The following is a 24,873-nucleotide window of genomic DNA, read 5'->3' on the forward strand; positions in this document are numbered from 1 at the left end:
CGCAGGGCTATTCTTTGTTTCAGCGCCGTTTCTGTTAGGTGAGCCATCTCCCTTGTTTCCTCGATCAGGTCTTTCTCGACCGCTTCGCTCATGCCCGCGAGTAGTAGTCGGGGGCTTGGTTCGCCGATTTCGACTGGTATCACCGCGTCGACCCCGTATGTTAGGTGAAAGGGGGTTTCCCCCGTGGCGCTTTGCTCGGTTGTCCGGTAGGACCATAAGACGGAGGGGAGTTCGTCGGCCCAGTTTCCCTTCTTACTGTCTAGGCGCTTCTTTAGACCAAGAAGGATGACTTTGTTTGCGGCCTCTACCTGCCCGTTTGTTTGGGGATGTTCTATTGAGGAGAACTTTTGCTTTATCCCCAGGCCAGAGAGGAATTCCATGAACTTCTTGTCGGTGAACTGGGTCCCATTGTCCGAGATAACGACCTCCGGGATGCCGAAACGGGTTATCACCTACCTCCACATGAACTTCCGGCAGTTGGAGGACGATATCGTGGCTAGCGGTTCAGCCTCTACCCATTTGGTATAGTAGTCAATGGCTACAATGAGGTATTTGACTTGTCCTGGGCCGACCGGGAAGGGTCCCAAGAGGTCGACTCCCCATTGTGCAAAAGGACGTGTAGTCGTTAGCGAGCTTAGCTCGGAGGCTGGTGCCTTGTGAAAGTTGGCGTTTTGTTGACACTTCGTGCATTTTCTGACAAATTCCTTCGAGTCCTTCATCATTGTTGGCCAGTAGTATCCTGCTCGGATGAGCTTCCTTGCTAGGGCTTTGCCCCCGATGTGGTGTCCGCAACACCCTTCGTGGACTTCTCTAAGCACGTAGTCCGTTTGGTCAGGGTGCAAACACTTCAATAGGGGCTGGCTGAGTCCCTTTTTGAATAGTTGTCCCTGTATGATTGCATATCTGGCCGCCTCCCTTCTTAAAGCTTTGGCTGCCTTCTCATCTTCAGGCAACTTGCCGAGTTCCAGGAAGTTGGTAATGGGGTCCAGCCATGAGGGGCTCGACTCCGTCAGGTGGAGGGCGACCGTTGGTTCCTTCACCATGCCCTGGATGAGCGACCGGTTACCCGATCCTGGCTTTGTGCTCGCAAGCTTCGACAAAAGGTCTGCTCGTCTGTTCTTTTCTCTTGGAACGTGCTGGATAATGACCTCCTGGAACTGGCTTGTCATTTGCTTAACCTTTTCCAAGTACTTTTGGAGGAGGGGGTCCCGGGCTTGGTAGCTTCCGTTTATCTGCGAGGTGACGACTTGGGAGTCGCTGCATACTTCGACCCTCGTCGCCCCGACTTCCCGAGCCAGCATTAGTCCGCCTAGGAGAGCCTCATATTCTGCTTGGTTGTTCGACACGGGGAACTCGAACTTGGTCGATTGCTCATAGATGACCCCTGCTGGGCTTTCCAAGATGACCCCTGCTCCTCCGGACGTTTGGTTGGAGGCTCCGTCCACATGAAGCCTCCACCGTATGCCCGTTTCCTTGGGAAGGTCGCCCGTTACCTCCACCAAGAAGTCTGCCATTGCCTGGGCCTTGATTGCGTGTCGAGGCTCATACTGTAGGTCATATTGTGAGAGCTCGATGGCCCAGGTCATCATCCTACCAGCCAAATCAGGTTTTTGCAGTATTTGCCGAATCGCCTGATCTGTCCTCACAACTATACGGTGACTCTGGAAGTATTGTCTTAACCTTCGGGAGGATACTAGGAGCGCCAGCGCCAGTCTTTCCAGTTTGCTATACCTCAGCTCTGGTCCCTGGAGTGCCCTGCTCACGAAGTAGACGGGCTGTTGTGTCCTTGCTTCTTCTGTAACGAGGACCGCGGCAAGCGCTTCCTCGGTTACTGATAGGTAGAGGTAGAGCGGTTCTCCGGCTCTAGGTTTCCCGAGGACTGGTGGTGCCGCCAAGATTTGCTTGAAGTGGTTGAATGCCTCTTCGCACGCTGGTGTCCATTCGAACGTCATTCCCTTTCTCATTAAATTGAAGAAAGGCAGGGCTCTTGCTGCCGATGCGCCGAGGAAACGGGACAAAGCTGTCAATCTCCCAGCAAGTCTCTGGACGTCTTTGATGCAACCCAGACTCTTCATTTGAAGGACCGCTTGGCATTTTTCGGGATTGGCTTCCACTCCTCTTTGAGTGATCATGAAGCCCAGGAACTTTCCGGCCTCCATGGCGAACGCGCATTTGAGCGGATTAAGCCTCATGCCGTGTTGTCGTAGGGACGAGAAAACGTCGTTAAGGTCGCTCAGGAGATCGTCAGGTCGGGCGGTCTTTGCGAGTATGTCATCTACATAGACTTCCACTGTTTTGCCCAGGAGTTCGCTGAATATCTTATTTATCAACCTTTGGTATGTGGCTCCTGCATTTTTTAGACCAAATGGCATTACCTTGTAACAATAGATGCCCCCTGGCGTTATGAACGCCGTTTTTTCCTCGTCGGGTCGGTGCATCGGTATCTGATTGTACCCTGAGTAGGCATCCATGAAGCTCAGGTATCTGTACCCTGCCGCCGCGTCGACAAGCGCATCGATATTAGGTAGGGGGTAGCAGTCCTTGGGACAAGCCTTGTTGAGGTCAGAGTAGTCCACGCACATTCTCCACCTCCCGTTGTGTTTTTTAACTAGAACCACATTTGACAACCAGGTCGAGTAATCCAGTTCCCGGATGAATCCCGCTTCTAAGAGGCTGGCCGTTTGCTTGGCTACTTCGTCCGCCCTTTCCTGCGACATTTTCCTCCTTCTCTGGGCCACTGGTTTGGCTCCTGCCTTTACGGCCAGGTGATGCGACATGAGCTGGGGGTCTATTCCTGGCATGTCGGCAGGTGTCCAGGCAAAGAGGTCGGCATTAGCCCTGATCATCTCCATCAAAGGCTCCTTTATTCCGTGCGGGAGGTTTCTGTTTATGAATGTGAATTTATCGTCCTCCTCGCCGACTCTGAACTTTTCCAAGTCTCCTTCTGGCTCTGGTCTGGGTTTGTCGTCTACCCTGGCGTCCAGGTCGGCCAGGAAAACCCCTGACGCTTCCTTGGATTTTTTCCTGAGAGAAAGGCTGGCGTGGTCGCAAGCGACCGCCGTTTCCAAGTCGCCCCGGAGGGATCCCACGGATCCGTCATCGGTGATGAACTTCATCACCAGTAGTTTCGTACTGATAGCTGCCCCCAGGTCGTTAATGGTCTTTCTCCCCAGGATGATGTTATAAGTCGTCGAATCTCGTAATATTACAAAGTCTGCCATGATTGTCCTCCGTCTTTGCCCTTGTCCCACAGAGGTCGGGAGTGTGATGATTCCGTCTGGCTTGATGAAGTGGTCTCCTAACCCTACCACACCGTGCTGGTGGGTCGTCAGGTCGGAATCTCTCAATCCCAGGGCATCGAAAACGTTTCGGAACATGATGTTTGAGTCTGCCCCCGTGTCTACCAGGATTCGTTTGACGAGGCCAGTTCCGACCCTAGCCGTAATGACCATGGGCGGACTTTCCGGCACCTCGTCAAACCATTGGTCCTCCGGGCCGAAAGAGATAGGTGGGAGACCTTTAAGACTTCTAACAGGTGAGGTGGAGACCGCTAGGACCTTGGCATCTTTTTTCTGCGCCGATTTCGACCTCGGGGCGGTATTCCTGGCCGTCACCACGTTTACCACCGTGAGACCGTGGTCGTCACCCTCTGGTTCTTGTCGTCGTCTTGTTGGTCGGGATCTGTCTTCGTTGTCGTTGTCCCGGTTGCGTCTCCTTGGTTCCCTTATAAGGTGGGAGAAGTCGGCGAGTTTCCCATCCCTGATAGCTTGCTCGAGGGCATCCTTTAGGTCAAAGCAGTCTTGGGTCTTGTGCCCGTAACCATTGTGATACTCGCAGTAGAGGTTCTTGTTTCCTCCCGTCCTGTCCTTTAGTGGTCGGGGCTTCGACAGTATCCCCTTTTCTGCTATCTGTTGGTAAACTTCAGTGATCGATGCCGTGAGGGGGGTGTAGTTGGTGAACTTCCCAACTCGGGGGAACGGTTTGGGTGGTTTACTCGGACCGCCGTCCCTGGCGTGTTCCTTTGGTCTTTCTCTGGCTTCGAAGTGCCGGGATTGGTTGTAGGCGGGCTGCCGTTTATTGGCAGCCACAACCCGGCTGACTTCCTCGTCATTAATGTATTCTTTGGCCACGCACTGGATCTCTTGCATTGTCCAGACGGGCTTTGTGGTGAGGTGTTTCCTGAAGTCCTCATTCGAGAGTCCGTTCGTTAGACACAAACTTGCCACTGAGTCCGTCAGACCGTCAATTTCCAAGCACTCGTCATTAAAACGGTCCAGGTACTTCCTGGTCGGCTCTCCGGGTCTCTGTGTTACCCCCAGCAAATTAATCGGGTGTTTGGCTTTGACAATCCTGGTTGTGAACTGAGCCAAGAAGGCGTGGCTGATGTCGGAAAATTGGGTCACCGAGCCTTACGGGAGGTTGTTAAACCACCGTATTGCTGGGCCCGCTAAGGTGACTGGGAAGGCGCGGCATCTGACCTCATCTCCCACCCCTTCTAGGTTCATCCTGGCCTCAAAGGCCGTCAAGTGTTCCAGGGGGTCTTGCGTTCCATCATATTTCATGTCTGTCGGTTTGTCGAAGTGTTTTGGTAGTCGGACCTCGAGTACAGAGCGGTGGAAAGGGGTCGCTCCTATTATGACGGGTCCTCGGGTAGTTCTTCTCGACTCATTGTTCTCGCGGTGGGCTTCCTCGTCGCCCCTGTTCGACGTGCGCCGCCTTTCGTGTCGGGCGTAGATGATGGGGTCGCGACTTCTCCTTCTGGGGCGTACTCGCCCCCCAGTGCTCTCCGACTCGTACTGGGGGCTCGGCGTGCGCCTCGAGCGGCTCCTCGAACGGGAACGGGTGGGGCTCCGTTCTGGGGAGCGTTGGTCGCGCTCTCTTTCTGCTAGCCGGCGCTCTAAGTCCTGCATTCTATGGCGTAGTTCTTGCATTATCCTGGCGTGGTTATCACCCGTCCCCCCGAAGGGGCGTCTCTCGTGAGTCTGTGTCGCATCCCTCGGGGGCGACCGTTGCTGTTGCCGGGATTCCGTCGCGACGGCGCCTCCCCCGAGTATGGGAGGCGCTACCTCGGAACCTGTCCCAGTCTGGACCAGCACGAAATCCATGAACCTTCCCCACAGACGGCGCCAATGTTCGGTAGGTCGGGTACCGGACGGTTCGGGTTAGGATCCTGAGGTCAACGCTTGGGATGGTGGAGAGGCTCGTCTGGTCGTGGTTTCCTGGTCCCGGGTGTGCGAGGTCCCGAGCACTTCGTATGTAGAGGGGGGGTGCCACCTGCAAAGACACTCCGACGCTCTTGTCAGGATATGTGCAGGCGGAAAGGAGGTGGTGTAAGAATGTGACGTACCTTGGGGGGAGAGCCAGTCTCCCCCTTATATACATGTCAGTAGTGGGCCCCTTCAATGGTCAGGCCCATACCCTCAAGGGCGCTGTCCTTCGGCTGTGTGCAAGCCGTACGAGACGCGTGTCCGGGTCGGGTGGAGGGCGCATTACTGGGCCGGCGAGAACTCGGGTCGGGTTGATCCGCGTGAGTTTGGGCCAGGCCGTAACACTACTCAACGTTTTATTTTTATCTCATATCATTGTATTATACTAAAATATCATAATATTAACGAAAAATACCTATAAAAACCCAATATAAAAAATTAGCCACTATGAAGTATTCGATAGTATACTATAATTTTGCAGGTAATATATAGGTAGGATAGGAAATAATTAGTTTGTGTTATGACTTTACCTTATGACCGTGGCATAGGCATATGATTATGGCGCATGAAGAGGTAATTAAACATTAAACATTAGTTTATATAGGGAAGACCTATACTATATTGGAAATTATTTTTATTTATTTATTTATTTATTTTTTTGTGCATGCGTGAATCTTTGAAATTAAAGAAGAAAATGTTGCTTTAAAAGCTGAATTAAATAAATTCAAATTCAAACATTAAGTTTTTATCTCTATTAATTTAATTGTTAAAAATAAAAGATTAAATAAAAATATTAAAAATCTTAATAGAAATCTAACAAAATTTATTTAAGATTCACAAAATCTTAACAAATTATTTATTTGTCAAAGATCTAATTTTAAAAATTTGGACTTGAATTCAACGAGAAAGGAAAAGAAAAAACGGAATGCAAATTGAAATAACAAACTTTAAATTGAGAACGAAAGAAATTAAAGAGAGATAAATGCTTCAAATTAAGAAAAGTAAACAAGTGCCTTCAATGAATTTGAAGGATTTTAGAATTAAAATGACAATTCGAAATTAAAAAAAAAAAAAAGAAAAATGACTTTGTGAAAAAGAGATAAATTGCATGAATGGAAATTACAAGAATTAGAAAAAAGAAATGTAAAGACATGGAAGAAATTTTATAAAAAATTAATTCGTTGTAGACTTAAAAATTTACTAGAGTATCACTGTGTTCGAGAATGTTTTTTGAAGATCAATTTTAATCTTTTATTTTTTTTAGCATCATTAATTTATACACCAATCCGATTAATCTTATACTGCCACGTGTCACTCCTAAAGTATTCAAAAAATAACTGTTCGTGTCCAAATACAAAGCTAAATAACTGCCATTGTGCATTACATCATCAATCTTGATATGTCTGTCAACTTTATTCTTCGATGAGCTACATCAATTTGAGATCCCTTCTGTCAACATTTATTTCTCGAGTCGACATTTTTGAAAATTCAATTAACAACACCTTAATTAACAAACTCTTCGACTAACAAAGTATTCAACTAACAATAAAAAAAATGAGAATTATTTTTATCAATGTTAAAATATTTTAAAAATATTTGTTGTGATTAACCCTTTATTTATGGTACTTTAAAATGTGACTTTAGAATGTAGGTTATCAAAACCCAAAATTTTATAACATTCTATAAAAAAAAAATTTACGATTAAAAGAGTTTGAATTCGATGATTGTTATTCCAATTCTTTCAACTAAAAAGTTAATCACAATCCTTAACCTTGTAAGCACGAGGGGGATGTGCAAGAAGAATATAATACGGAGAGGCGAGAAGGATAGAAATGGCAGAGGAGACAGGCATGGGGATGGGAAGAGACAAAGCACGAGGAAGTGTGTGACCGTTTTGTCTGCGGTCAACCGGGCAGTGTATTGCCGCTACAGCTTCCTCTAATGTCGACATGCATGCACGTGTTTCCAGCCTGTTAATCTTCCTTTGACTGCCTAGTATCTTGTATTCCTTCCCCGCTCTTTCTGCTCCTTAATCCATGAAATCAATCAATTTTCCAACTCACTACTACTGTACTCTTCCCTTACTATATTATTGCACACGCCCTTTTCATCACTTTCCTTTCTTGTTCCTTAGTTTTCAATTCATCTTTTCTTATTGTTTCTACGTTATTTCGGGTATCGTACTCTATCTCATATGCACGTGAATTCTCGATAACATACATCCCGCCTAAGAATTTATCCTTCTATGCATATTTGTATTTGCATAAGCAGATCATTTATAAATACCGAAAATATTAAAAAGACAAAAAAACAAATTTATCTTATTTAATATTAATTAATTATTATAATAATTAATAAATATAAAATAAGACTAATATTAAGTAATATATTTAACTTTTTTTTAAGTAAAATATTAAAAAACTAATATTTTTAGTGTAAAAAGTAGAGAGTTGGTTAATGTTAATTTAAATATAAAATAACAAAAAGAGATAAATATTGGTTATTTAATATTTTCTTTCTGTTATATTTATCTTATATTTAAACTAATATTAACAAATTTTTTAATTTTTAATTAAAAGTGTGGATCTTTTAGGCTTTTAGCATTTTTTTTGAGAGCACAAAGTATAGAATCTATGAACACATAAATTAATATAATTAATTTGTTTTCATATTACACATAATGTATATATATATATATATATGTTATATCAAAAATAATATTTTCGACAAGATATTATTAAGCTCTTTGACAAGTCACTATTCGATAAGTTTAAAGTTCAATGATTGCCAAGTGCAAAAAATATTGCATTATCGATCAACTTCCAAGTACAAATTGAAACCTCTTTGGAAGCGGTTAAGAACTCAACTACGTACTCTATTAAAATTGTTACTCGATAAAATTTGGGTTGAAGTCATTTTGTGTAGACATCGACAAGAAATATTCGATCAAAGATAGAGGTGTGTCCTTGTCATTTGGTATCGATGTCGACGAGAAAGATTCAATCAAAGATAGATGAGAAGCGTCAAAAAGCTTGAATATTTTGGTATCAAGGCATCAAATCAATAAGGAATTGTGGCATATTAAAAGGATATGGTCGAAGACACAACTAGAAAATGGATTAATACAGACAGATTTATAGACAGATTTAGTCTTTATTACAGACGAATTTTTGGTTACCGACGAAATTACCGACGGATTTTGTCCCTCTGTAAAAGCCTCGTCGGAAATTATTTACCGACGGATTTTTTTTACGGATTTTTACCAGTTACCGACGGATTTTTTCTCTGTAAATTCTCCATCAATTTCCCTAAGACGACGAACTTTTCGACGGATTTTCTGTCGGTAATTACAGATGAATTTTCCGACAGATTTTCCGTCTGTAATTACAGACGGATTTTCCGAAAGATTTTTTGTCTGTAATTACAGACAGATTTTCTGACGGATTTTCCGTCGATAATTACAAATGAATTTTTCAAACTTTGAATACAGACAGAAAATCCGTCTATAAATTCATGAGTAAGGTAAATTTTTTTTTATTTTTTCATAGCAAAATACACCCTTTTTCATACAAAATAAATATAAATTTAATAAATAAATTTTTTTATCTAATTTGTATTCGAACATTTATAATATTTCAAAAAATAAACAAATTTATTGTATTATCAAACTAAAAGAAAAATATTATAAACAAGGAAGCCAATATAATTCAAAAAATAAATAAAGTGTATTGATACATCAACTATAATAATAAATAGCAACTATACATCAACAAAATGTGTTGATACATCCTTAGTCCAGATTGTATGAGCAACCTTGCATAGGCTTCAACAACCAGAGCATTGCGCTTCACCAGCGACATAACCAAACCCATGTGAGCATTGGTTTGAGTGGACTTTCCCTCCAATGCCACAGGCCCACAGCAACATTCTGGCAAACCCTATTGACCATTTCACTCGAAGCGAATCGCCAATTATCTGAATCAACCAGGGCCTTTAGGCAAAGTGCAGCACCAGAAGTTAAACTATCTTGGGAGCTAGAGAGAGAATCACAAAGAGGCTTGCAAATGGAATGAATAATTTGTCTCTTTTTGTCTTCCGGGGCTGTGGGTTCAATTCCATATCTGGCAATAGCCAGAACCACTTTCGAGCAAGCCTGGTGAAGAGGGAAAGACCCTGCACTTGAAGCTAAGGTCTGAACTATGGACACCATAATGCTGTCTATCATGGGGACAATCTTGACTTGATGAACCCTAGCAAGAACCTCATAGAGTGAAATTGTGAATTCACCAGACAAAGAGCCGGTTTCTTTGGTCTGAGAAACTTTTGCAAGAAACACAGGAATGGCCTTGCAATCCAAATCCTTAACATATGATTTCAAAGCTTTCATGGCAGATTTGCGACTATCTGGATCTTTGTCAAGATTTGCCAGCTCTTGCTGCATCACGGGGCTGAGATTCTTTTCCATTACTGAACTCTGGAACCAAACATCTACAAATATCAGCAAGTAGAAATGATAATAATAATAATAATAATAATAATAATAATAATAATAATAATAATAATAATTATGAAAAAGAGGGTCAGAACAACGACTCTTTTTTTTCTATTCCAACAATTATCTTGGTAAAAGAAACATAAATGAAACAGCAAAGAACAAAAAGAAAAGCAGTAGGAAAATGAAGCAAGAAAATAGTAATCACCTGAATTTGAAGAAGAAGAAGATGATGATGATGATGCAGAGAGGATGGCTCTGTGTGCGTGTTTTGACACACACAGTTATGTGAGCTGAATGGAAGGAAGAGGTGGCAACGAAAGAGAGTGAATGAGGTGTAAGAAAATAATGGAGAAGGTAAAAGAGTCTGAGAACAAGTGTCACTATTGAGAACATGGAGGCATTTTCTTGCAGCGAGTGAATAGGGCATTTACTTATGTGTCAAGCACTGAAGTTGATGATATTGTTGATGTTCAAACCCCAATTCTTTTCTCGTTGGTAAGTATATTCGAAAGTTTGTAATATTTCGCTGACAGATGTTGCAAGAGCATTTTTCATGAGTCATGACCTTATTTTGATTCTTGGATATTGATAAAAGCTGAAAACCTGCAGGTTCATTCAAAATATTTGACACCAAAATTGAGCATTTGTCATCAGGTCACTTACTCAGTTACTCACTACCTAACCTTAATTCAATCTTTCCTTTAACACCAAAATTGACCTAACCTTGTAACCTTACTGTCTAGAAGGTTCAATTCCTAATCCCGAACATGAAACTAGAACAAAATTAGTTTCTTGCCCAGTCTGCAGTGTAACACACAAATAGAAGATATTGGAGTACATTTTGATTTTTATTATGAGAGGGTATATATGAAGTAAAGGTTGGGTAATATTATGAGTACAAATTAAAGTAGACCATACGCCAAATACGTAAAGTACATATATAAATAAATATTTATGTATACATCAAGAGAAAGAGTGAAGAGACCACTCCACTTTAAGTTTTGCTGCTCAAAATAAATGGGGCTGGATTATTAGAAGCAGCTCAAAATAAACCAGGACAGCGATGAGTGTCAGTTTGATTGGGTTTATTTCAGTTGAAAAAAGTACATGCGCGTTATTAACACGCCTCATCTCTAACTATAGCAGTATTAATCAAATTATCACTGTCACTTTTTAAAAATAAAAATCATTAGATGAGGACACGCGACACCAGGGGCCACACCCTCTATATACGACTATACCTCGCTACCTCACTACTCTCTGCAGTAACTTTTTCACTATTCTCTTTTAGTAATTCACTTGGTAATTGATAGGTGTATATTTTCCCATTCAGTTAACATAAACAATTTGCAAACCATCTATCTATATAGTATGTATTTTTTGGCTAATATATTACCAATATAAAGCTACTTTAATTTGTTCATGATAAATGTTCCATAACAGATTTGACATTATTATTTCACAAAGCGCATGTAATATAGATCCCACTTAATTCCATGTCACCTAAGATAATGTAAATGGATTATATATCTTTACATTATTATTGCACCACAAAATGCTTTTTTGCACTTATTATTTTTTATTGATGCTATTTCATCCAATGGCCAACAGTAGTCGAGGTTTTATTCGGTAGTAATTCATTATTATTTATTCATCCAAATCAGAAATACAAAACAAAATAATTATTTATTCGGTATCCAGTACCTGTCAAGAGTGGAACCTAGAGGTAGAGAAAGCTTTTTGGACAGTTCCACAAACCCTCCTCTAGTGAAGACATACCCTAAAAGTAACAACAAAAGAATATATAGGGTCAAAACTTGAAGGAAAATTTTTGGAATCCCTGTTTACATTAAAAGTAGTAGCGTATGAATCTTCTCTTGTAAGCAATACAGCCAAAAATCCTAGCTAAAAATATTCATTAAGATCCACCATACCTGAGAAAACAGCCTCTCCATTCTCAGTGAACTCAAACTTAGCATCCATCCCTCCATCATATTTTGTGGCAACTACATCCTGGAAGTAAGTTCTTTGTCGAACTTCCCAACCATCCAATGAAGACAAAGATTTGAATTTGGTAATCACAAGCTTGCTTTTACTGCTTTTACCAGCATGCAACTGGGCCAATTTATTGTTGTAATCCTGAAAATCAAACATAAGCACTGATAAATAAACCACATTAGAGAAGACATGCTTGCATACATGCAACACCTTGGCATAAGGGAAGTGGTTTTAAGGAATTGAGTCACACCTGAAATGCTTTACAGAGATTATAAACTCCTAGATGATCAACTCTGAAGAGATCACCTGTAATGGTAGAGCGGGCAGTAGCACAATAGATTATTTTATTACAGCCTTCTATAGCAGCCTTGAGGGTTGCTGGATCGCCAACTTCCCCAATCACTATCTCAACCGACCTTGGGAGCATGTCCACTACCTCCTGATCTGCTTTCCTTACCAAAGCCTTTAATGCAGAAAAAGAATTAACTGAAGTCATGAAGTAGAGCAAGACCAAAAAATAGGCCAAATCGAATTAAAGTAGACCAATTATGCTGGACAAAATCTAAAGCAATTATCAGCAATGATATTCCACATGAGTGTGTGATTTTATAGATATTGATCCACATTTTCCTTGTTTTGCCCTCATATTATACACATATATACAAACATAAACATTGCCACCTGTTATCTGTTTCTTCGTTTTGACTCAATACATATATCATACATTACTAGCACTCACTAAATGTAATGGATAACATTAGATAGCAGATTGTATGAGTTAGAGATATATTATATGTACTCACCTTTGTCATCCACACCAAGCCAACACATCTTTTCTACCATTCGACAGGTGTTTAGTAAGGAAAGCTTTTGCAATCCTGAAATGAATGTAAAAGAAGTTAACATAGCTTCAATAATGTAGAAACTATATTACAAAAAAAAAATTCACAGATAATCCAACATATGTTCGCCTCCACAAAGAAAATCATGAATGCAGACTCGAATAGAAGGTCGATCATCAAATTACAGTGTAACTATTAAGATGAGTCAAGTAGCTAACCCAAACTAATACTGACAAAATATTGTAAACAATTATAATTCAGATTCAAACAAATCATAGTCCTCAATCAAAAGTTTGAATTAGAAACTAAAAAAGAAACTGAAAAAGCACATAGATCACAATAAGCAATGAGAAAGCACAGCGATTACGATAAGCAAAAAAAAATCATATGAATTTTGAGTTGAAGTCTGGGAAAAATATAATGCTACCATTACAAAGATCACCTTGAATTTAGAATGCTTGATAATAGGAGCATCACCAGTGGCTCTCCGATGAACAACCACTGCCACAAAACCAAAACCCTAGTTCACGCACCCTATCGGTTCGAACAAGGGGAAAGAGAGAGGTGGAACCACGGCTGACGGTGGAACCGATTTTGGTCACCACGGAGCTAGGGCTTGCGCGAAGGTATGCGAGCCAGAACTGAGGGGGATAAAAGGAGAGAGAGGCGCGGCGGTGGTGGAGCTTGAGCTTGCTTTGTTCTGCGAACGAGAAAGAACGAGAGAGACAGGGGTTGTATTCTACTGGTTCAGTGTTTAAAGAAGAGGAGAAGAAGAAGGTAGCTGCGGCGGTTAGAGTGGCCGGCGGTGGCGTTGTGGGTGAGGAAAGGAGAAGAAGAAGCTCGTCGGCGGTGGCGCTGTGGGAAATGCTAGGTTTGATTTCAGAGCTCGGGCATGAACTTAACCCCCAACTATCATAAACCTAAAATATTAATATTTTTGACGGAAAATTTTAAATTACAGACGGATTTTCCGTCTGTAATAATTTAATAAAACGCAGTGTTTTGTTCATTTAATTACAGACAGATTTTCTGTCTGTAATCATTTTTCATGAAAAAAAAAATTAGTTTTGCCGACGGAATTATCGACGGATTTTCTTTTCCGTCTGTAATTTATGCTAATTCATTTTTTTTGTTTTCCGACAAAAAATCCCTCTATAATTCCGTTTGTATTTCCGTGGGATAAAATCCATCGGAAATATCCGTCTGTAATAACTAATTTTCTGGTAGTGAGAGGAGGTTGATATGGTAGAGAGCGGAGTGTCTTTGGAGGAAACGACTATTGACGAGACAACTGTATATCGCGATGTGTCAAGAGAGGATTAGTCAAATGTGTCTATAAATAGGGAAGCAACCGAAGAGCAAAGGGTTGGAATTCTTCTTCCGAAAATACTCTCACACGCTCACATCCCCAACGACTTTCTGAGTCTATCACGAGTGCATTTTCTGTTGGGCTCCTTCCATTATTTCTTTCATTGTTCTTTTGAATTCTACACTTTAAAATTATGCAATTTACTTTAATTTCAAATTTGGATTCTGTCATTTTATATTTTAGAATTTGTTATCATTTTCTTTTATTTGCATTTACAGCAAACTTTACATTCAGTTATTTCAATTTGCAAGTTAAATTGATTTCTATTTCTTTAGTCTCTTTAAAAGAAAACAACAAAAAATATCTTCTTGTTCATGAAAAAAATGGAAGACTTTGATGCATGATAAAACTGGTACTCACAAAAGAGTAGTTTTTGCTCCCAGATAATAGATATCGAACTGACGATCAAATATTTGCTAAAAATTTGTATAACAAATTGGCACGTCCGGTAGGACAGTTTTTCGTTTATTGTGTCAAAATTATTTATCTTCATAGTGTCATGAATAAAATTAGGAATAATTCTGGAGAAAGCATGGCCCAGTTTAATGCAAATTCTGGGGCTCCTGGGTGCAATCCATGACCTAGAATTGCACTAGTGCAAAATCAATCACTAGTAACTACAAGGTGGCCCCCATTTTGGTCTTCCTCCTATAACTACAATACCATTAGTAGAGAAAAATTGTGTGCCTCCCAGTCGATTTTGAAGTACCCTAGCTGCAGTAAATAACCAACTATCATTCTTTTTTTCTAACATGAGTCAGGATTATCAAGGTTGTTTGACATCGAATAGTATAAGATTGATGGCTTTTTTTCGACAATACATAGGTGAAAGCCATCATAATTTAGTAAATTTGCTAACACAACAAATGACTACCATTTTAAATCCTATTACAACTGATAGTAATTTAAAATATGATCAATTGGTCAGACAAGTTAAAAGGATTGCTAAGATTGTCGAGTATGACGAGGGGCATGATAATCCCCAAGATGTAGTAGATTTTGAAAATGAAGACACCCCACAAGATATGTAATAACCCAAATTTTTATGCCAACACGATGTTTTTCGAAAGATGTTATTTTCAGCAATTAGTTTTATTTTGTCGAGTCAACTTCCAACTCCGAAGTAAAATAAATAGTAATATAATCTTATTATTATGTTATTTATTTATTTCACTTGCTCTAATTATAATAGAGTTTAGGAAATAATAATATTATTATTATTAAGTTCGATATCCACCGATATAAGTAAATATCGATACTCTTTGATGGACTTAGAGTTGCTAATACTCCATAATATACCATTTATCATTTAATTATTAATATCATTTATATTAGTAACTTATATATATTTGACCCTATATATTATTATTTGAGTTTTAATATATGCAGTTTTCATAATTATCCGTTTAAGATATTTATAATTTGAATCGCTGACTCAATAGCCCAAAAATGCAACACCCAACCCCCATGTGTCACCAAACCATATTAGTCATCATGATCACCATTAATCATCATCATTTGCATCTCATTCAATGAAACCACAAAAGAAATAAAAAGAGAGAGAATGTCGTGAGTGAGAAGAATGAGAAACCATGGCACCAAAAATCTTCTGAACCTGATTTCTTGTGATTCGTAACTCCCATAAAAAATTGGAACCGATTAAAGTGTTCGTATCTTCCTCCTCTTCACATTGATGTCACTTTCTTCAAAAAAAGTCGACGGAGAAGCCTGGTGCACGAAATTGTAATCACACTTTTCACAACTCCGGTACAACTAACCAGCAAGTGCACTGGGTCGTCCAGGTAATACCTTACGTGAGTAAGGGTCGATCTTGCGGAGATTGCCGGCTTGAAGCAAGCTATGGTTATCCTGTAAATATTAGTCAGGAGATTCAAATGATATGAATGATTTTGTTTATGAAAAGTAAATAACATGAAATGAATGATACTTGTGATTCAGAAATGAGGAACAGGTTGAGGTTCCGGAGATGCTCTGTCGTCTGAATCTCTGCTTTCCTATTGTCTTCTTCTCCAAACACGCATGGCTTCTTCTATGGCCGGCTGTATGTTGGTGGTTTGATAAACCCCAGTTTTGTGGTTTATCTTGTGCTTAATTTGGAAGATTTTATCAACTTTTCTTACATTTATTCAATGAAATAGCATGATTTTGTAATTCTCTCCAAATTTGTGCTTAATTGTGAAAACATGCTTTTTAGGCCTTAAAATAGCTAAATTTAACTCACTTTAATTTAATTCGATGCCTTGATATGTTTGTTAAGTGATTTCAGGTTTAGAAGGCAAAGATTGGATTGAAGGAATAAAGGAAAACCATGCAAAGTGGGAGAACTCATGAAGAAATGAAAGAATCGCAAAGTTGTCAAGCCTGACCTCTTCACACTCAATCGACCATAACTTGAGCTGCAGAGGTCCAAATGAGGTGGTTCTAGTTGTGTTGGAAACTAACATCCAGGGATTCAAAATGATATAAAATTTGCCATAGTTGCTTCGCGCTTAAGGACGCGTACGCACACTGTACGTGTACGCGCCGATGGATCAGCGTGATTCACAAAAGTGAAATCGTGGCCAGCGATTTCTAGCTATTTTTGGGCCCAATCCAACTCATTTTTGATGCTATTGACCCCAAGGATTGAAGGAGGAATGAACCAAGTAGTCATAGTTTAGTTTTCATCATGTTTTATGGTAGAATTCTAGAGAGAGAGGCTCTCTCATCTCTCTAGATTTAGGATAGAAATTAGGATAAAGTTAGGTTAATCACTCTCAAATTTCTCTTTCAATTCTTGTTTTGATTTCAATTCTCTTTATAATTTAGTGTTCTATTGTCTTAATCTTCTTAGTTTCTCTTGTTAATCTCTTGTTTTGCTCTCTTTTATGTTGATGAACCATTGTTGGATCTTGATTTCTTTTAATGCAATTTTATGTTTCCATGTTTCTTTTATGTTGATCTTAAAATGTTTTCTCTAGTTTTTGAGTAGTTCTTTTTACTCTTGGCCTAGGCTAAGGGGATTGAGTGATCTTGAGTCCTTGGGCTTCATTGAATTGATAATTCTAGAACCCTCGGGGATCAATTTGATAACCATTGACTCTACACTACTACTAAGTTAATTAGTAGCTAGGTTGGGACTTATGGATTGATGTTGATCAAGCCAATTGACGTACTTGATAAGTTGAATTTTGTGTGGTCTAGAATTCACTATTGAGAACTAGAATTCACAATTGAATTATCGTTGCAAGTATAGTTTCTAATCCAACAATAGTCCTTTCATACAAAAGATTGTTTGTCACAAGTAACAAACCCCTAAATTTATAAACCGAAGTATTGAACCTCAGGTCGTTCTCCCTAGGAATTACAAACAAATGTTCTTGTTATTGGTTATGAGGTATTGTTTGGGGTTTTTGGAATAATAGGCAAGAAATATAAATGGCAAAGGAAATAAACTAACAACTAACAAAGCTCTTGGCAAGGTGTGAGAACTAGAAGTCCTATCCTAGTTATCCTCCTCAATTGTGACCACAAATTATCCATTGCTACCACTTAGTTAACCTCTAACCATGGAGGAAAGTCAAGTAGATGAATTAACTTGATTCCACAAGTCCTAGCCAACTCCCAAGGGAAAGACTAGCTTTAGTGGTATCCAAATCAATTAGCAACATCTAATTATCAATCAACAAGGGAATTAGATAACTCAAGTGTCACTAATTACTCCACCTAGGCCAAGAGAAACAAAATCTACACTAAAATCCAACCAAGCATTTCATCAAACACTTGGAAGGCATAAGAGGAAAGCAAAGTAAATTGATAACAACAATGAAATCTAACAACTACTTATTGCAAGGAATTAATAACAACAATCAAAAGAAATACAATTATTATGAATTACCTCAAATTGAATTGGAAGAAAATAGAAGGAACAAGAGTACATCTACAATCAAGCATAGAAACAACATAAAAGAAATTACAACAAAAGAATAGAGGAATCATAAATGCAACAACAAAGAATTGGGAAGAAGAAGAAGTAGAGAGCATGAATGAAAACCTAGATCTAAGAACTAATCCTAATCCTAATTCCTAATCCTAGAGAGAAGTGAGAGCTTCTCTCTCTAAAAACTAACTTTCCCTCCAAAACTAACCTAAACTAAACTAAAGTGTGAAAGTATCTAAAGTATGTTGATTCCCCTTCAATCCTTGGCTTAAATAGTATCGAAAATGAGTTGGATTGGGCCCACAAGACTTTAGAATTCGCTGGCCATGTATTGCTTTAAGTGGGTCATATGGCAGCAACGACGCGTGTACGTACATTGCGCGTACGCATCACCATACGTATAGCAACTATGCCAAATCTTATATTGTTTCGAAGTCCCAGATGTTATCTTTCCAACGCAACTAGAACCGCATTATTTGGACCTCTGTAGCTCAAGTTATGGTCGTTTAAGTGCGAAGAGGTCGGCTTGACAGCTTTTGCGATTCCTTCATTTCTTCATGAGTTCTCCATTTTTACATGCTTTTCTTTCATTCCCTTGAACCAATCTTTGCCTCCTAAATGTGAAATCACTTAACAAGAATATCAAGGCATCTAATGGAGTCAAAGGTAAATCAAGATTAAACAATTAAGGACCTAAAAAGCATGTTTTCACTCTTAAGTATAATTAAAGGAGAATTCACAAAACCATGCTATTTCATTGGGAGAAAGGTTGATAAAACCCTCTAAATTCAACACAAGATAAACCCTAAATATGGGGCTTATTAGTACTCCAAGCCTAGGAGTAGACATTGCGTACTTAAGGCTTTAGTGAGTAGACCTAATGAGCTCGGTTCCTTATAATTATCAATGTATAGTTTGTAGACAAGGATGGTGATCTCAATTTCCCATGTCCTAGCCAAGAGTTCTTTTCCCTTATTTTATTAGTTCTTGTTATTTTACTTTCTTGTCATTTATTTTCTTGCAAAAATATAAAATCAAACCCCTTTGTTTCTTCATAGCCAATAATTGAGCACTTCATTGCAATTCCTTGTGAGACGACCCGAGGTCTAAATACTTTGGTTAATTCTTATTTGGGTTTGTTACTTGTGAAAACTCAAATTTTTTATGTGAGAATTGTTTGTTGGTTTGGAGCTATGCTTACAACAAAGTTATTATTTCTATAAGAAGAAAATCTAGACCATCAACTAATTCTCTTCATCAAAATGGCGCCGTTATCGGGGAATTACAATGGTGTTATGTTATTGGCTATTGTATATATGGTAATATGCTTCTTTGCTAGTTTTTGCTTGTTTTAGGAGTTAGTTTTTATTAGTTCTTACTAGTTTTGTTTTTATTTTCTCTTGCTATTATGAATTCTCACCACTTTGGCTATGAGTTTGGTTCAAATTATGTTGTAGGAAATGGGAGCTACAATGAGGATGTGCATCAAGGATGGAACAATCAAAGATGGGAGGAGCCTCAAGGGATTGATCAACCTTCTTGGCAACAACAACCTCTGGATTCTTATGGGTATAATCCTAATCCTAATGCATATCAATCTAATGGATGTGGTGACCCTTATTGTGATTGTCAACAACCACCACCATATGCCTATGAACTACCTCCTCAACATAATTTTGAACCACCTTACTCATAAGCCCCTTTTCACCAAACACCTCCATATTACCCTAATCCTTACCCACCATACCAACCACCTTATGAGCCATATGAACCATATGTAGAACCACCCCAATTCCACCACCAATACCCTCAAGAACCACCACTTCACTATCCTTACCAAGATGAATCACCTCCCATGTATGATAACTTTCAACCACAAAATGAATTCCCCGTTCCACCACAACCCTCTATGGAAGAATACCCATACCCATAAATTCAAGAGCAATATGATCCTACTTATACTAGCCAAGTGGAACAAGAGCCAATGGATCGTCTCAAGGAAGCAATGGATCAGCTTCAAGCAATAATCCGTCAAAAGGAGCAAGAAAAAGCCCAAAGGATGAATGAAGTTATCGAGGCTAACCTTGCCAAAATTAAAGCCGCCTTGGACTCACGGGACTCATGCAACAAGAAAAGCACCTCCACGGATGAATGTGAGAAATCAACCGAAGAGTAGAGTATGAATGAGATTTTAGAATCCCAACATAAGTACAAGGAGATGGGGTATGTCTTGCAACAAGTGGAGGAGGAAGAGATTGTTGAAGAAGAAGAAGTGGTTGAAGAGTTAGAGGAAGTTAAACAAGAGGTGGATTTCAAGCTTGAGAACACTTCCACACCAAGTGATATTGTTGATGATCTTGTGGAAGTTGTTGAACTTTCTTCCATTGAACTTGAAAATGATGTTGAGGAGGATAATGCACAACCTCGAAGGCATAGTATGAGTGATAAAAGATTGGAAGAGGTTGATCAAGAGATGGATTCAATCATTGAGAATTTCTTATCTACAATTGAATCCTCTCCTATTGGGCTTGAAATTGAGATCAAAGAAAAAGATGCACAACCTTCCATGCCGTTGGTAAGCAATGAAGAAAAGATTGAATTGGAAGGAAGCTACCAAGAGGAAGAGGTTGAAATTGTAGAAGCTTGTGAAGAGGTGGAGGTAGCCAAGAAAGACCACAAGGGAATGGACCTCGCAATGGCTAAGTGTGGGGAGGTCCCCCTTCCTAAGTCACCATCCAACACAACATTCAAATGGGTAAAATTATTATCCCTAAGCATTGCTTTCTCACTTGAATATGGTTTGATTGAAAATGATGGTCAACTTAGAGCTCTTTGTGGAGTTAAGAGTAGGAGAGAGTTGTGTAGTGGTTGAAAACATCACTCTAAGTTCATGATGGTTGCGTGCTCAAAGTTGAATAGCAACGGTTGGTGTAGAACCAAATTGCATGGGTCTAGGAGAATGTTTGGATGCTTAATTGAGAATTCACAAGCCTTGTCACCCAAATTTAACTATGGTAGTCAACGGGAAGATGGGTGCAAGAACAAGGTTTGGGACCCCGGTATTCATTTCATGAGCGTTCTTCTTGCAAGTCTATTTGAACTTCATTTTGATATTTGAATTGGTAGGATTCATGAGTCGTCATATGACCTTAGCCCTACCCATTTATACATGCTCTTGGAAGATTGATTTATTTTTTAACCAAGTAGGTAGAATCATTTTGCATTTAGTTGCATTCATATAGATAGATGCATTTAGGTTATTTACATTGAATAAATGTCCATACCCCTTCTCTTATCCTTCTTGGTTTAAGCATGAGGACATGCTTGGTTTAAGTGTGGGGAGGTTGATAAACCCCATTTGTAGGGTTTATCTTGTATTGAATTTAGAGGATTTTATAACCTTTCACCCACATTTATCCAATGAAATAGCATGGTTTTATAACTTCTCCTTTAATTGTGCTTAAGAGTGAAAACATGCTTTTTAGGTCTTAAAATAGCTAAATTTAATTTACCTTGATTCCATTAGATGCCTTGATATGTTTGTTAAGTGATTTCAGATTTAGGAGGGAAAGATTAGATCAAGGGAATGAAGGAAAAGCATGTAAAAATGGAGAACTCATGAAGAAATGAAAGAATCGCAAAAGCTATCAAGTCGACCTCTTCGCACTCAATCGACCATAACTTGAGCTACAGAGGTCCAAATGATGCAGTTCCAGTTGCGTTGGAAAGCTAACATCCGGGGATTCGAAATGATATAAGATTTGTCATAGTTGAATCGCACATAGGGGTGCGCACATGCACAGTACGCGTACGCGCCGATGGTGCCACATGATTTACTTAATGCAACTCGTGGCCAGCGAATTCTAAAGCCTTGTGGGCCCAATCCAACTCATTTCTGATGCTATTTAAACCAAGTATTGAAGGGAAATTAACATACTTTGATCATTAGTCATAGTTTAAGTTTTAGGATTAGTTTTAGTTAGAGAGAGAGGCTCTCACTTCTCTCTAGAATTAAGATTAGGTTTAGACACTACAAGAAAAACACCCATTCAGGTACACTTAAAAAGTGTAGCCAAAAACGAAAAAAAATGATGCCTTAGGAAAAGGCTACGCTTTTTAGGCTTCGGAGTCACTTTTGTAGGCGATGCCTATACTAGTGTTGTCTATTCTCAAAGGCTACACTTTTCTGTATCAAAGGCTACGCTTCTGGCCTTTGAGAATAGGGTACGCTTTTTAAGTGATGCTGTTCAGGACCTAAGGCTACACTTTTCAGGGCTACTGCATCACTTTATAAATGTAGCAAATAGTATACCTATAGCTACTCTATATAAGTGTAGCCTTTTGTCCCTCATTTTTTTTAAAAAATTTCTGTTTATATATATATATATATATAAACAGAAATTTCTAACAATTTTTTTATCTAAAATCTAATATTTGAGAATATAATTATATATATAATCCTGTATTTTTAATTAAATTAGTTAATTATTATAAAATAAAAATGAATACATATATAATAATACCATACAATAATCTTTAAATAATAAAAATTATACTGAAACAAAATATAATCATATAATGAACCAAAAATATTGGGATGATCATAATTTTGAGTATTCATACATCTCAAACTAGAATAAGTATACTCATATAATGCACTTAGAGTTTACTACTAATAAACTAGGAAAAATCAAAATATTATATCATATAAATGTATCTTAGCTTCTAATAAAAGACATCATCATCAACCATACATCTTTCAATTTCCATATTCGTCAATAAACCATCATGATAAGCATCTCAATCTTCACTCGCATCTTCAGAATTATCTTGCATAATTATATAGAAAAATAATTATAATTTGAAAAAGTACAACAAGAAAAAAGTAATTAACAGATTAATAACACATACAATATCCGAGCGGCATAGGATAATTGAAATTACTCTTCTTTTCATATCACCAAAAACATAAAATAAGAAACAAAACCATACTATGCTTGAATAAATAATTAAATAAACCAAAGTATTTTGCTTTAAAATAACAATCATATTCAGGGGATACTATAAGTCACCATAAAGGACATAACTAAAAAACGGACTAACACAACTTCATACTAAATGGGAACTAAAATCAGAAACTCAAGTGCATTGTGCAAGTGACAAGCAGCGCATAATAACATTTTTCTTCCTTTTTATTTTAACATTATAAGAAGCTCAAACTTTGCATGAAATTACATAATGAAAAAACAAAACCAGAAAAATTAGAAAAACTAGAAAAATTACAGCTTCCATCCTGATAACAATAATAATAAAATTACATAATGAAAAAACAAAACCAGAAAAACCAAATCACAGCTTCCATCTTCTTCAATTTCAGTTCAAATTAAAAAGATTTGGCATCCTCCTAAGTTCTAACAAATAAAAGTTTTAAACTCAACAGTAGATATTCAGAATCCTAATTAACAATTAACAATATATAAACAAATATTAGGGAATAAGAAAAAACTGGTCATACCATATTTATGTTTGGAATATGTGTTGATCCATGAGCGCTATTTGCATCAATTGGAGAGTGTTGGGCATCTTGTAACAAAGCTTCAATTTCTTCCGGCCTCATTCCAGGTTCAGATCGCTGAACTAGTAACTTAATCATATTTCGCAATCCATGAAGGTCAGCCTCTTGGTGCTGCTGTTTGGCCTTCATGTCTCCAAGTTCAGCCTTCAAAGATGTGACTTCCTCTTGGTGCTGTTGCTTGAGTTCAGAAATTTTTGCATACTTTTTTAAGTCACTTAGTGTAACTGATCTTCCATAGCACCTAACCCGACCTGGTTGTTCTTTTCCAAATAAAGACTCAAAAGCTTCCTCATCTGTTTCACCAGCAGCTTGCCGGTTTTGGAATTCATCCTAATTAAAAGAAACATTTGAAATAGAATTAGTTACCGTATCCTAAATTTGATTTATAATCATTAGTAATTCAATGAACTCTCATACAATTGCATCTTGTGTTTCCTGATCAACTTCCTTCCTTTTCCGACTTGTTCGAGTAGCAAGGAACATTTCAAACCTTTTTGGTTCCTCATTTGTTTCCTTTGTCGCGCGCTACAAAATAAAGCCTTAAATAAGTAAGTCTATAACAACATAACTAAAATTAATTAAACAAATCCCAGCACAAATATTAAATAAGTATACCAGAGCCACACGTACTCTTCTGAAATTGATTGGCCCCATGCGATGTGGAAACTTTTGCTGTTCTTTATGTTTCTTGTTTTTTTCACTTATTGACTATAATTTAATAAAAAGTTAGCACATAGAAACAGAGAACAATATAATTAAATTTTGCTTCAGCAAACAAAATTACAACAACCAGAATAGCAGCAGATATAATTACACAGAATAGAATTGCATAAAACAAAATTGCACAAAACAGAACTATAGAAAATAGAATTGCAGCAACTTAAAATTACAGCAAACCCTATCTGGGAGTTCAGAATGGAATTGCAAAAAATAGAATTGCAGCAACTTAAAATTACAAAAATAGAATTGTAAATACACAAATTCAGAAGTTCAGAATGGAACTGGCAGCAATATATCCTAAGAAAATTCAATTCAGTTCAAGAACCTACATCAGAATGGATATGTGTTTATACAGCATGAAAGAGGACAGATTCCCACATTATCAATTGAATTTTCATTATTTTGCTTATGTCTTAACAAACAGTAATATATTTGCGATTAAAGTACCAACTATTTTACCTGGATTGTAGGATGACTCCAATAATAGATCAATTTTATGAATTGACTTTCTGGAACTTGTGTCGGTCGATTTTTCACCATATCTTCGATGGTATCAAAGGGAACAAAGTGCTTCTGCTTAATCTTTCCCTTGAACCGCTTCCAAGCATCCCGAATTGCTTGGATCACCCACTTTTCTCCACTATCTGGGAGGATAAACTTGGTCTGCATGATATCAACAGTGTTATACGCACCTTCCTATATTTAAAATAATCGACATTTCATAATA

The 24,873-nt window shown here is 38.5% G+C and overlaps 1 protein-coding gene, 1 long non-coding RNA gene and 1 pseudogene across 2 annotated transcripts; all 3 read right to left on the bottom strand.

The window, feature by feature from the left end:
* Positions 1-8,947: 8,947 nt before the first annotated feature.
* Positions 8,948-9,672, bottom strand: LOC112784183 (protein SINE1-like; annotated as a pseudogene).
* A 1,681-nt stretch (positions 9,673-11,353) lies between these two features.
* LOC112784246 (protein HIGH CHLOROPHYLL FLUORESCENCE PHENOTYPE 173, chloroplastic) lies at positions 11,354-12,410 on the bottom strand. The gene is made up of 3 exons (XM_025827401.3): positions 11,951-12,410; positions 11,637-11,841; positions 11,354-11,482 (listed from the first exon to the last, which is right to left on the bottom strand). The coding sequence occupies exons 1-3, from the start codon at positions 12,194-12,196 to the stop codon at positions 11,385-11,387; spliced, it is 549 nt and encodes a 182-aa protein (XP_025683186.1). The 5' UTR covers positions 12,197-12,410; the 3' UTR covers positions 11,354-11,384.
* Positions 12,411-23,646: 11,236 nt separating this feature from the next.
* On the bottom strand, positions 23,647-24,838 carry LOC140182657 (uncharacterized). Its single transcript, XR_011878641.1, has 3 exons — positions 24,606-24,838; positions 23,844-23,951; positions 23,647-23,756 (listed from the first exon to the last, which is right to left on the bottom strand). It is a non-coding gene; the product is annotated as an uncharacterized lncRNA (long non-coding RNA).
* Positions 24,839-24,873: the final 35 nt, after the last annotated feature.

This window comes from Arachis hypogaea, chromosome 20 (genome assembly GCF_003086295.3).
Source record: "Arachis hypogaea cultivar Tifrunner chromosome 20, arahy.Tifrunner.gnm2.J5K5, whole genome shotgun sequence".
NCBI lineage: Eukaryota > Viridiplantae > Streptophyta > Magnoliopsida > Fabales > Fabaceae > Arachis > Arachis hypogaea.